At 35.7% G+C, this 14,184-nt stretch overlaps 1 protein-coding gene across 3 annotated transcripts in view; it reads right to left on the bottom strand.

Annotated features, from left to right (window-relative positions):
• Nucleotides 1-14,184, bottom strand: part of GABRB2 (gamma-aminobutyric acid type A receptor subunit beta2) — a 133,768-nt gene that overhangs the window by 61,216 nt on the left and 58,368 nt on the right. For all 3 annotated transcript variants that reach the window (XM_042826393.1, XM_042826392.1, XM_042826394.1), the window contains exon 5: nucleotides 1,269-1,351. In XM_042826393.1, the coding sequence (XP_042682327.1) occupies nucleotides 1,269-1,351 (83 nt within the window). The remainder of the gene's footprint in view (nucleotides 1-1,268; nucleotides 1,352-14,184) is intronic.

The raw sequence follows: 14,184 nt of genomic DNA, 5'->3' as shown, positions 1-14,184 counted from the left end.
TACAGTTGTATGAGCACAAAATTCTTTTACACACTATCAGCATAAAAGGCTGATTTTTAAAGGCTGCAAGTATAAAATTCCAAATCAAATGCTATCAATATAAGTGATATAACCAACTGCAAAAAAAAAAACCCAAAGATTTTATTCCTTCTCCAAAGAGCAAAGTCCATCACATTTGATGTTTGTGTGTTTCAATCTAGAGAAGGGGTGAACTTTAACGGTAAAGACTTATATTGCTTACTACATGAATGTAAATGAGACAGCAGTGTCACAAGTGCAATCCAGAAAGAGATTCTGAAATATCTTTAAATTACATTAAATGAATGAAAACTAGACCTGAGTTTAAATCATCTTCTTAAATGCTTTCTAGATCACTAAAAAGAAGTTCAACCATACCAAGCTCTTTTCAGACTGCTACAAAAGCTGCAATAACTTTGCTCACACATACACAAAAAAGTCCCATACAATCTTTTAAAATACATATGGTATTTTTTAAATACAGTTTTGTGGACTGTATCTTAATGCCATTACCTTTCATTTGCGTGCTCCATTCAACTTACTAATAGACTCCATCTGTTACATATGGTTCCCTTGAAAAAGGACATGTATCTTGAAACTGCTGATTCAATCTTATTTAGCATCAAGTATTGCACATGCAAAATGCTGTCTTTACATAAATGAACATGAATTGTTTTGACTTGATGTACTTAGAGTCTGCTAAAGATTCAGTGAAAAGAGGTTTGAAATTCTATTTCACAACACAAGTTTTATCTACATGGATATCTTGATAGAGACATCAGCTATGAAATCAGAATATATAAGTAGTTGCACTGAATGCACTGAAAACTTAAACACAGAGAGGTTAGAAAAACAAACAAATCATAACACACCTATTGAAAAGACAGTCTTAACCTTTTGCCATCATTTATAAATGGAAAGAAGCTGCAACATAGTTCAGCTGTAAGGGAGGATAAAGAACTGATAATAATCCTCATGCTCCTCACATGAACTCCAACAAGGCATTTGAATGAGACTTTTAAAGCTGAAAACTGTCAAAGCAGAATAACTTTCGCTAATCCTTGCGCCACAAATTACTAATCCATCTGGAAAGCTATTTTTTTTTGCATGTGTTTACAAGGATCTAAATGTCATCAGACAGAGACAACTAGGTTAGTAGCATATAAAACAAATAAATATATAAATAAACGGAAATAAAAATGTCTGAAGCAGTTGACCACAGAATAAGTAGGATTTGCAGAAGTACTTACAGCTCTCAATCTCCAGCGTGCAGTTCTGTTCATCCAGCGGATATCTCCGTAGGTCCATCATACAAGCAGCTGTTGTTGTAATTCTAGGAAGGAAAAAGAAGAGCTTGTTAATGCGTCTCATTTCAATCTTCCTTTGACTGCACACAGTTGAAAGAACAAAATATATTTCTACAGACACTTGCCTATTTTTACTAAAATATTGTGTATGCTGGTTACTTGTAACTAATACTGTTCCAAAAAGATTATGCCACTCTGGTGGGCAAGCAGACAAGAGTCCTCTTCATTCACATTATCACTGTACTGCAAGCGTTAATAATCAGCAATCAGTTTATCCTGAAAAAAAATCGCCACAAATTAGGATAGCATTACTTCTTCCATTTTATACTGAAGAAGCCCAAAAGAGGAAGTCTTAAAGAAAGGTGGCAAAATAAATCTGAGGATGAACAAAGAAAGATGCGTACTTCATATCCTGGGTTAATACTCAAATCCCTTCATATGAAACTTAATTATTCTTTCCTTTGTTCCACAGTGCTTTGCAAATGAACCAATATTTTAGTTTCACATTAACAAGCAAACACTGTCAGGAACTTTTTCATCAAAGGTTTAGACCACGTTTGTGCCTCAACAATAAACCTTAACATGGATCAGGCATCTCCCTCAGAAGTGGAGACAAACATCTGTACCATCAGTAAATCTTGTGCGGATAGATCTAACACGGGAATAATCCTAAGCATAATAACATGAATCAAACCACAATGCTCAGCAGCTTTTTATTAACTGTGTACCTGGAAAGCTTCCTTGTGTGTACACAATCTTTTTTCACAATCTTTTTTTTTCTCTTCTAAGAACATGTAGCAATTAAAAAAAGTCTACTATTTGGCATCAGCCAATATTCGAAAAAACTATATTCTACAGAGACTCCAAGTGGAGTTAAGTGGATATTTGGAGCATAAACAAAGATGTTTCTAGCCTTCTTTCCCTCTCCATCTGGTAAGAGCCCTTCTCCTGCACAGGTTCTAAAGCCTGGCAATTTACACAGCCCTCTCAGAGAAACTAAGATTTTCTATGTTAGATACTTCAATTGTTCAGTAACTGTTCATAAACTTCTTTTACACTCTTCAATTTGACCAAAAGAGACCTTTCACTTGATGGACCTCAGTCTTCCTCCTTAAATACCTACTCTTCTCTAGAAGCAAGAAGTTACAGCTGTTTCAGATAGACTCAAAATTCACTCCACAATGACTTCAATAATCCTTTCCACAAGACACCTGAACATTGTTAAAACAATAAGTATTTCTTGTTAGTATCCTTACTGCTGAACTTAACTGCATTTAGCTGCCATTCCAGGGAAAAAAAAAAAAAAAAAAAGAAAAAAAGAAAAAAGCAGCCCTGCAATTTCTGCAATGGAAAGAACAAGAACAAGCATCCTTTGTCTGTTCTTGAATGGAAGTCTGCCAGCACTTAACAAAGCAAACTACTGAAGAATACATCTAAGTGCTTAAGTTCTAAGTGCACAAAAGATTCGAGAAACACCAGCTTGGCTGACTAGTAAGTTCTCTAATACCTCTCTGCAATTAACACATACTTCCCACTTGAATCTACAAAACCAAGGCATTCCAAATGAAGGCAAAAAAACAAATAGTGCTGTCCCCATGCTTTGAAACAAACAAAAACAAAATAAGCATAGCAATAAAAATCATCAGTAGGGCAGAGTTTCAATCAAAGCAAAACAGTAGTTTACAATGTCTTCAATTGAAATCACTCGCTTATTCTTATCCGTAATGCAAATCCACTGGAGAAAAAAAAAAAAAAAAAAAAAAAATCTGTCCTTTCCTCTCTTCACACCTCCTTGTATTTTTTACCCTGACTTTTCTCACCTTTGGAAAATAGAAATCCCTTTCGTCTTCAAAATTATTTAAGCAACAAAACTGCCTTCTGATAATTATTAATGGCTTGCAATTCATGGTGAATAGCTAAATAACATTACTAATGAAAGAGCACCGAAGAATTACCACCTTTTGAAAGATCTCAAATTCATGACTTCTTTCATATACCTTCTTTCAGAGGAAAAAACAGCAGTTCCTTATAGTTAGGAATGCTTGAAGCAGGAATACCACCTCCTACTCAAAGCAGAGCTGTTTTAATTTTCATAAAATAATTACAAATATTTTTTACACAGCCTGGACAAGGGAAAAAAATATATATTTTATTTTCTGTATAATGTAACCTTGAGAACAAACAACGGACAAAGCAAAAGCTTTATAAAAACAACTCCATGACTCAACACACTGCAGTCATTAGGAATGATGAGAGAGTAACAATGCCCTCATGGAAACACTGTGTGAAATGAAACACGGTACAGAACTGTCTCATACACTGATTTTTTATTTGCTGTCAGAGAACAACATTGTGATAGTCCATTCTGTGATCCTTAATGATCTAAAGCAGTCTTCAGTGCAATGACCTGCACCCCAAATATCTTGTAGGGAAAGTGAAGTTGATGTCAGTAACTCACAATAATTCAGACGACCGTTACTTCAGAGAAAACTGAAAATCAGTCCTTGTCTCAAACCTTAAGAAGGTTCCATGCACCATATAAGACTAAGAAAGTGGTCCTGCTCCTTTCTCAGACCAAAGCCGAAGATCATGAGAAACTCTTAAAACAAAATTTAAAAGATGAAAACAAAATAATACTGTCCTGGTAATGTTAATAATTCTTTTTTAATACTGCCTAGGGGCTATTTTTTCAAAATCTAATACATTTTGTCCTTTCTATAAGTTCAAGTGTGAAAATCAGAATAGCAACTTGAACAGTTTTGACATCACTGCAGAATACAGAACATCACTGAGAGACGGGACAGCCCTACTACTGATACGTGGAGACGGACAGAACCCGAATTCCTGTTGGAGCTGCAGAGGCTCTGCAAAGCTATGAGGAATAAGAAGCAGCAGAAACGTATTGTTGCCCTGGAAGGAAGCAGCTCTGACCTTTACTGACAGAGCAGAAATGACGAGTAAGGAGGTGACAATTTCAGATAGCTCCTCTGAGCAGAGTGGTAGTACGAAAACTGCATAATACACTTCTCTGCTCCAGCACTGACAGATTGTGACCCTACTGAGTAAAAGGCAAAGCTGAAGCCAAGGAAAATGCAAGGATTAATACTTCCTTCAAATGCATGCACACACATTCTGTTGAAGACATTGTGAGATCCCACTTCAGATCTTAAGACAGAATCTGATTCTCAATTAACAGGACCAATGCAAGCTTGCAAGGAAACTATTCTCCTTAAGACTGTGGCTCTTTATCACGGACTTCATCAGAGAGTTCTGTGCACACTGACTGGGAATTGCTATCTGTTTCTCTCAGAAGCAGTTACTGAAGTCATGTACTGCAGCAACACCCACTGATCACCTCTGCTTCTCGGAAGCAGCCCTGCTGTGTGACAGTGGGAAGCACTGGCAGCAGCAGCAAGCACACCCCGTTTCAACTGTGCAGCACAATCTGGGAAAAAATGTAATTCATTAAATCACTTTCCTAAGCAGTAATATTGGATTTAAACATTTTTCAAGGTTGTTAAAAACACTAACAGATCTGATTTTAAATTAAAATACATTTATTGCTAGTTACAGAGTTTGGATATTTTTCTTTTGCTTATTCACATAAAATATAATACGAACACAGATTGAGTGCTGGCTTTCACAACAGATAAACAAGGGATATTTCTACATGTCAATCGTTAGTGCCAAACATCCAGCTACCGACTGCTAAGATCTTTCAATTTCAAATTGTTCACAGAATTTCTCAATGTGCTTTAATGTAAAAAAACAAAACAAAACAAAAATAATAATAATAATAAAATGTAGAAACAGTTTTATTGGTGTCAATGGCTTAATTTGGAAAGAAATTATATACTCAGTTTTACACAGAATCTGTGCCGTCTTCTAATACCTCTTCTCAAAATGTTATATTTCCACCTAAGTTCCAACTTTTCTTGCTTTTCTTTTCATTTTGGGACTACCAAAATGACATTTAAATATTCTCTTTATTTCCTGCCCAACACTTACATATGTAAGCAGTCCCTGAAAGCACTAAGAGTGCTTGTTAAAGCTAGAAGGCACAACTCTAAATATACAGTACTAAAACTTTTTCTAAAGGTAATAAAAGATAGGGAGGAATTCTTGGAGCTGACAATACACAAGGAGTTGGAAAGCATACAGAACTTTTGAGCACACAAGATTTTCCAGAGCAAATTAAATATCTATGTCTGTGATCCTTCTTTCTCAGTCTAATTTTCTCCAGTGAAGGATGGGCTGTTATTCTATCTGAATGTCATCTCAAAAGACTCATGGAAAGCTGTAGAATTTGGCTGGTATTTTGTAGTAAAAGAATTGTCATTCTGAAGGATCAAATTTTTGCTGAAGATTTGCATGTAGTGATGCCTAGTTTTCTTCCATCTCTTTTCCCACACAGCTTTCTTAATGTTTTTTAAATTAGATAGCATTGCTTGCCATCCTATCACTAAATCCAAAACTCAGCCACAACATCATGTTCATAATTCAAATCCCTGCGAAAAGCACACAACAGGAAAATCTTCTGGTACAATGACCTCAGCCTCTCCCTGAAATACTACAAGCTTCTTTAGAAGATAACACCAAGGGAACACAATGAAACAGATATACCAGAAGAACTAGAAGGTGCACTTCAGAATTTCAATATTTTATCACTGGGAAATGTATCTTTGTCTTTCAGCATTCACTTCATCTCTCCCTTTAAAAAGAAATAATAAATAAATAAAAGGAAGATCCCTAAAAAAAAAAAACCAAAGGATTTACAGAACACTGAAGCAACATGAGCACGGTGACTGAGTCAGTCTGTGAAAGAAACAGCCTTGGAAGAAAGAGCCAGTCCATCTCCTCTACTTTTCCAGTTTATAAGGTTTTTGCTGCAGGCCTAACACTAGAAAACTGAAAGTTCTACTTCCAAACATTTTGCAAAATATGTTTCTTTTTCCAGTAGGAACAACGACATGTGCACCTCACTGAGACAATGCCAGCACTGCAATAAAAATTGCGTAATTGCAGCTATTTTTTTCTTAAAAAATTACACTGCTTCCACACAAGTCAACCTGCACACAACAAGTATACATCACATACATAAAACATCTCTGAACAAGCTGTGTCATATTCAAAAGGAAAAAAATTATCATTCTTCAAGTTCTAAGAGAAAAACGTTTGATGTGTTTCAGACTGTATGGAACATCTTCACCACAAAATTTCCTAATTCTTGCTTTTTATTTTTCTTCAAAAAATTCAACTTCACATAGGGGCATGAAAAGCAAAAAAAGCACTACAATCTTACAATCTCTTTAAACACAGTTGTCTTACTGTTTTGAAATTATGAATTGGAAGTAAGCTTTCTCATGAGCAACAAGGATTTGGTATCTAATTCTCACTGTCTAACTCACAGTTTGTTCTAACCAGTTTGCTGAACTTTATACATACCCAGTACTATCATTTTTTCTTCTTGGATGATAAAGATACAACAGTCAATTAAATAATTGAAAAAAAAAAAAAAAAAAAAAAAAAAGGAAGTATCTTCTTCAGAAAATACATACTGCCTCAGTGCACAGATTCTGCAGATAATAGTGCTATTAAAAATGTAGAAGAAACAACACATTATAATAGCTTATCTAGAATGAAATTGCTCACAGACTGCCTCTTCATTGAGTCTTCAGAGAGGAACAACTACAGTAGCACTCCCATTCTATGCCGCAACACTGGTACCTGCATGAAAGTCTTGTTTCCCTCAGGAATTGTATCCAAATGTAGAATCATGTGCTCCTTATTAACCAGTGTGCAACTTCTCCTTTGAATCCCAAAAATGTCAGCATAAGCCAATCTCCAACAAGAGCTGGACACAGCTGCTGATGAAACCTGCAAGGTGGATGGCACTCGTGCTGACACAGTCTACAGCTCCTTCCTCAGCTAGTGATGAATTCGTGCCCAGGACAATGATTTTACAAAGAAATTGCATTTATTTATTCTTCATTTTCCTAATTTATGTTCTAGGACATAATTAATTCAGCAAAATAAAATCACAAAATATCACCAATTACTAACAACCTGCCTATTCAGAAAAACATTTACATGGACGATCTGACAATAAGGTGTTTTCAGAACTGTGGAGAAGGGAATTTTTACCCAACTAAAAAATTAATGTGAAAGTCAAAACAACTTTCAGCAAAAAAAGGGAAAAGCTGAATTATGATTTCAGCTTATTTAGTAATTCTTATAGAAGCAGCAAGATAAGAGCCCACAGTGCCTTATTCCTCTGGCTTTTGTGAGTCAGAATAAGAAGACTCATTTTCCACAGGGAAATGTCAATAGAAATACTAAATTTATGTGGATTCTTCATAAGCAGAATTACCCTCAGATACAAAAAGGGAAAAATAAGTCAGTTAAAAAAAAAAAATATCTATAATGCAGACTTGAAATTATCATGTTTCTTTCAAGAACCTTTAAAGACAAGCAGTGACCTGTAAAATTCTAACCCTCAGAAAATTTGAAGACAAAAGTAAAACAAAGTCTCCCTGAGCTGAAGTGGGACTGATACCTCAAAAGCAATCAAACCAGAAGACAGTTAACTGTCAGATTCAAGGCAAACTCTGGAAAGTGCTACAGAATAACAGACACAGGTTAATCCTTATTAAATCAATTACGATTAGAAAATTTCAACCACACAGACCGGAACAAGAGGATAGTTGCACTGCCTCCCTGCTGTAGGATACAGACTGTGGCTGTAGGATTTCAGATAGACCAGTTCTTTCTACATTTTTCCCCCCAATAAATAACTCACTAAGTTGCTCACTATCACTACTGCTTCTACACAATCTGAAATAGAATTTTTTTCTTTGCAGTCAACGTTGAAAGCACAAGCAGCAACTAAGCACATCAGAAAAATTTCCAAGGCAATGTAAATAAATTCTCAGCTGTCTTCACCTCCCTTCTAAATCTTAACCCAATGCAGCCAGCAAAAGTTTGGAATGAGAAACTTCCCTGTTTTATACTACCGGGAATCAAGCTGATTAAATCTACTTTATACATTCAACAGAACAACCTAAATGTAATTGACTATTATCTTTGATCAATATATCTTGCTTTGCAAATAAACACTTTAATTTTGCTCTGGTATTTAGGGAACAATAAGAGGCACTTGTCCTCTACTGACATCCTTTCAAATATCACTATAATATTAACTGTCAATAAAGAGAAAGAAAGAATGCAAGCAAGTAACAGGGATGATCTTAAAGTCTCAAAATATCCTATGTATTGCCTACAGACTTTAGGCCCATAACGCTAGGAGATATTAACAACACTGTTATCTAGATACAGCACAGTGATACTAACGTATCATTTCACTTTCTATTTTACCAAGTGACAGATATTTGTAATCAGCAGATGGTAAGATTTTGCCACCACCACTGCTGCAATAAGACATTTGGCACTGAACTACTTGACTGTATTTACCTATTTTTGAAAGCTGTGATGTCAGCACATCATGAACACTTCACAGAACCATATTATTGGCCACATTCCACAGCCAGTTTTCAAAACCATTAGCACACACATTGAAAGTGTATATAAAGCAGTACTGATGGCCTACTTTAGGCATTAGAGAGGTATAACTGCCATAATACATAGCAAGCTGGACTGTCACGTAGAATTAAAAGGGGCACTGTGAAATTACAAGCTTGAGGGGAGGATTTCATGGCTCTTTCTGAGGCCATTGTCAGGTCCACAGACTAGTTATTACTGAACAGATTGAGTTTATCATTTTGAGTTTCCATGTGAAAGAGCTGTTCCCTATAAAAGGCAGTAATTTAATGTATTAGAATCACTCAATTTTGGGAAAACAAACCGAAACCATACTTCCATATTAAAATCTGGTTTTAATACTGATGTTAATTATGCACCATATAGCAATTACATCACATACATCTACTTGTAGAAATATAGATCTCAAAAATTTCTAGACCAAGGCATGTTAAAACACTTTAGAGATATCAGTTGCTGAAACCTCACAAAACTGCAAAGGGATGGGCTAAAGACATTTCTAAAGCAAAATGAATTCTTGGGAGAGACACAATGCCATTAATATTCAACAGTCACATTCTTCAGGCCAATGCAGTTATTCACAGGACACTTCCAGCTATTTCTTTTGCTCTTAACATTCCACAGGAACCACTGATCACCTCATGTGCTTGCCACTGTCTAAAGAGCCTGATTCTGCACTACTAAGTGCATGGGAGGCATTATTATCAAATAAAGAAAGACAAGAAGCTATCCCTGTTAATTGAGCTGGAAGTGCTTGCTTTTAATTCACTGTTGTTTAATCTTAGAAGAAACATTTAGGTTGTATTAATAAAGACAGGTCATTTATTATGTAGAACATAGATCTATTTAATATTCTTAAACCATGGATTATTTAACAATTGGTGATTTAGTGGTCATATTTATTCTTCCAATTTACTTCAGCAGACATTTATATATATGATACGATATCCTGCTTGGCATATATGCCTAATTGAATCATTTAGTGGTTTATGGATGTGAGACAGGACTGCAAATAAAGTTAGTTTTCTTTTTCTTCTTAAAAGAGAACAGCAGAAATCCATTCTAGAGTACTGAGTAAATGAAAAGCTGTGTCTGGCAAAGAAGTAAAATACAAATAAAAATTGTTGGTATGTAACTACAAAAAGTATTATATTTTTACCATTCTAAAAAAGTACTTTGAAATTATGTAAAAACACTAGGGAAATAGTTCACTTAAAATGACAACCAAAATTCTTAGGAGTAGCAACAGCTTATTCCAGTTAATGCAAATAACAGCTAGCAAAACAAGCGGCAGCTGTAAATTACAGAGAAACATTACGTAAAATATTCTATATGTATGGACAAACAATTAACCCCCAGAAATATAAAGTTACACAATTTCATCCTTCTCCTGCCCTGTGTGTTCACCAAGCAGCAATGGAGATCCTCCACCACAATTAACAGCCAGATCTGACACATTCAAGCTGTCTTTAATGCATCTTCTTTTTGTATGGTAGCCATGTACCACATCTAAACAATTATTTCCATCTGAACACTATTTAATTGAGGACAGCTAAAATTTAAGGGATAATTTTCAGCCTAATTCACAGTATAGAGTCATCAAATGACACATTCCTATTAGCACAAATTGATCTTAGTAAAGACACCTATAAAGGAAAAAAAAAAACAACAAAACATATACACAACTCTTGGAGGACCAGCTGTGATAGGACAAGGGGCAAAGGCTTCAGATGGAAAAAGGGGAGATTTAGATTGGATGCAAGGAGAAAGTTTTTTACAATAAGGGTGGTGAGACACTGACACAGGCTGTCCAGAGAGGCGGTGGATGCCCTGTCCTTGGAGACCTGCAAGGTCAGGCTGAAGGGGCTCTGAGCACTGGTGGGTGCTCCTGTTCATTGCAGGGGGTTGGACCAGATGGCCTCTAAGGGTCATTTCTGACTGAAATGTTTTTATGATTCTATGAAAATGCTACAATGGAAAGAGCAATCCTTATTCAAATAAATGCTTTAAGATAGGTCTAACTTACACTAATTATGAGCAGTCTATTCTGCACATTTTATCTTATACGCTACTCATATTCCTCCTCAGCTTATTCTGCAGATAGACAACTGTAGAGAAAGCTCATTCATTTTAACAAGATCCCTTTCTCTCATTTTCTCTTTTAATGCTAGTCTGATCCATAGGTTTCTATAGTTACTTACCAGCATTTATGATCAACAAAGCTAATTAGATTTGGAAGATACACAACTCTGATCTGCCCAACAGGCTGGGATGATTCTGTACACAAGAGTTCCACTGATTCTAATCAGTTTTATTCAGATCTATGTTTTCCATATACTTCTGCATACAGTATTGCTTAACATTTTGTATATTCGAATCTGGAACTTTAACATTTCATGTGTTACTAATGTATTAATTCAACTCCCCCTGTAACATGAATTTTATTTTCTATATTGCGTGCTTCTATAATTTAGTTTGGAGAACATGTTCCTTACTACTTTTCATGTACTATTCTTGTAGCCTGACTCTTCATAAGACCTTTTCTTCAAGGGAAACTTACAATTAGAACACATCTTAGGTACATGAGCAGTCAATTGAAAAATATCAGTCACACCTGAGTACACCAAAAATATGGGGAAAAAAGGCTCATCTCGGATAAGTTGGACCTGTTCTGGAGCCATTCATTCCATATACCCAAGGACCTTTTTAAAGTGGACATCGTGCTGCAGAAAGTGTTTTTTTTTAAAAAAAAAAAAAAAAAAAGTACTGTCATTAAAATAACTTCTTGCCTTTACTTAAAGTCCTTTGTTCATAAACAACAAGACAACACTTGCTAAAACTCAGTAAATCAAATTCACAGCAATGACCATTATCTCAGGAAAACATTTAGTTGATTAAATGCACAGGTGCTTTTAGGTGAATGAAAGCACTGGCAGAAGCCTGCGAGGTGAAAGCATCTTTTGCACAGCACGTTCAGCAGACTTGGAGGCACAGCAGTGAGTCTGCGTCTCTCATGTCTAATTTGACAGATTCTTATTCATTTCTGAGCCCAGACATGGAGTAATGGCCATCCAGACACAGCCCTTTGGAATGATATAGGTGTCTTCACAAACTCAGTCTGTTTGACAAGCTTTAAAGCAGGAAGTTTCCAGAAACAAAACAAATATATTCCAGGATTCACATTTATGAAGGAGGAATTTCAAAAATCAAGACTTTAAGTTTGTTGTCCAGTGTCAAATCTGCTGATTTGACTCTCCACTGCGCATGGTTTTCAGATGTTATTTTTCAATTCATTATGAATGCCAGCATGTCAACGCTGGTGTTTGATATCATATGATAGTAATAGGACATGACAGTTTTCATCAACAACAGGGATAGAACATTTTAATTTTCTTAGTGTACAAGGATAATAACAGTTCACATCAATCCCAGTGTGAAGCATAATACTTACTGGAAAGATGTTCACAGAGATTTTTTTTTTAAATAATAGCTCAACAGAAAGCCATAGCATGGGTATGGTCTTCAGGTCAGCACTGCTTGCAATATGGGGACAGTAGGAGACAACTGCTACACAATGAACCAACAAGTGTGTTTCTCCACTGAGAAAAGTGGTAAGGCACATGAAAATTATCTTTGCCATGTCTTGAGCAGGTGAGATAGATCTGTACAGGCCAGCTCCAGCACTCTTCTCAGACTTAATCATTTCACAATACATACTCCCATCTAATTAAATGTTGCATAGGGTGAAATACTCAGAAACATCCAGAAGCTTCTTATTTGTTCTACCACAAGATTCCAGTATTTCACTTAGAAATTTGCTTTCAGATATTTCAGACGTGGACTGGAATTCAACACTAACGTCATACATTTCTTACGATCATTTAAGTTAAACTACAGCTACTGACTGAGCAAAATGCCTCTTATAGATGGTAAATTTCATTTCTAAACACAGATCAGAGATTTAGCAAATAGTACCAACAGTTTAATAAGTTTATTGTTGAGGTTAAATGCCTTTTCCCAGTGTTCTTCCAAGCTGAAAAATAGTAAGTCTAATCATAGGCATCCTTAACACAGTATTGATGCTCATGCCCTTAGAAATCAAATGGAGCTTACTTACATTATAACTCATGTTATACAGAACAGAGATGATAGTAATCTCACTCAAATCTGCTGCATTTTTCTGAACTTTCAATACTCAATGATCTTAAATCTATAATACCGAAAGCATGCAAGTATATCTACGGTACAGAAGATCTCTCTCAGCTTTTCATTTATCCCAATAAAGCTATTTTCTAGTTAGTCAACTTGTTTAATAACAACTGCAGTGCCTTAACAAGATCCCAGTAACTTTTCTCCACTTGGAACACCAGTATGACTCCTAAATCCAGAACACCAGCAACTCAATCACAAGACAAAATAGTTGTTACGCAATAGTTGTTACGCAAAGCCTTTGCTGTTGCATCAGTGCTTGGTAACAAAAACCACGCACTGGGTGCAAGCCTGCAATTCTCTGATAAGTTCCTTCTTGTTCCACCTCCCTCAAGTATTTCTCTAATATTTTGTGACCATTTCTTTCGGGAATCTTGACACTTACCTCCTTCAGTGTAACACTTCTCTCTGACTCCAAAGCTAACCAATTCCTGTCCCCTCCACAAGCAGCTTCTAGTTACATTAATACAGAGGTATTAATCCCTATACCACCACAGGCAGTACACACACTTGATAAGGAACCATCAGAGGTAGAACTCATTGACAGGAAAGGAACCATTTTCTCAGATTACACAAATCCATTTTAAAAAGTAATTCCGTACACTTCCTTTGAATGTTCCCACACAAATGAACAGCAAAATAAAGTAGGAAGAACAAAATAAATGGTCCTTGAATTTGCAAGTAACAGCCTAGGAGTGATACTTCAAATAAATAAGACTTAAAATGAAGAATACGAAAATAGATAAAACCAGTGAAGAACAAACCCAACAAATGTTTGAACACAGGAAAGCCTACTTTTCTGTGAAAGAAGTATCAACCGGATGTGTAACGTGGTCATGACAGATACGACATCAATGAAGAAATTAGTTTTAAGCAATTATCTTTATCAGTTACGCCTAAGTTGTTATTTTTCTTACTGTTTCTAACAAACCATAAGAATGAATGAATATGAGTAAGAAAGAAAACCAGAACAATATATAAGTAATTATTTTCTATCATCTGCCACATACAAGCCATGCTTGATGTCTAGCAGTTCAAGGAAGTCCTTAAGGTGAAACTGAAATATCTATAAATCTTGGGTTGTTTAGCTAGA

Source organism: Centrocercus urophasianus, unplaced genomic scaffold (genome assembly GCF_019232065.1).
Source record: "Centrocercus urophasianus isolate 14NV4802_14NV808 unplaced genomic scaffold, USGS_Curo_1.0 seq_26, whole genome shotgun sequence".
Lineage (NCBI taxonomy): Eukaryota > Metazoa > Chordata > Aves > Galliformes > Phasianidae > Centrocercus > Centrocercus urophasianus.
This window is presented reverse-complemented; position numbering and strand designations above follow the sequence as displayed.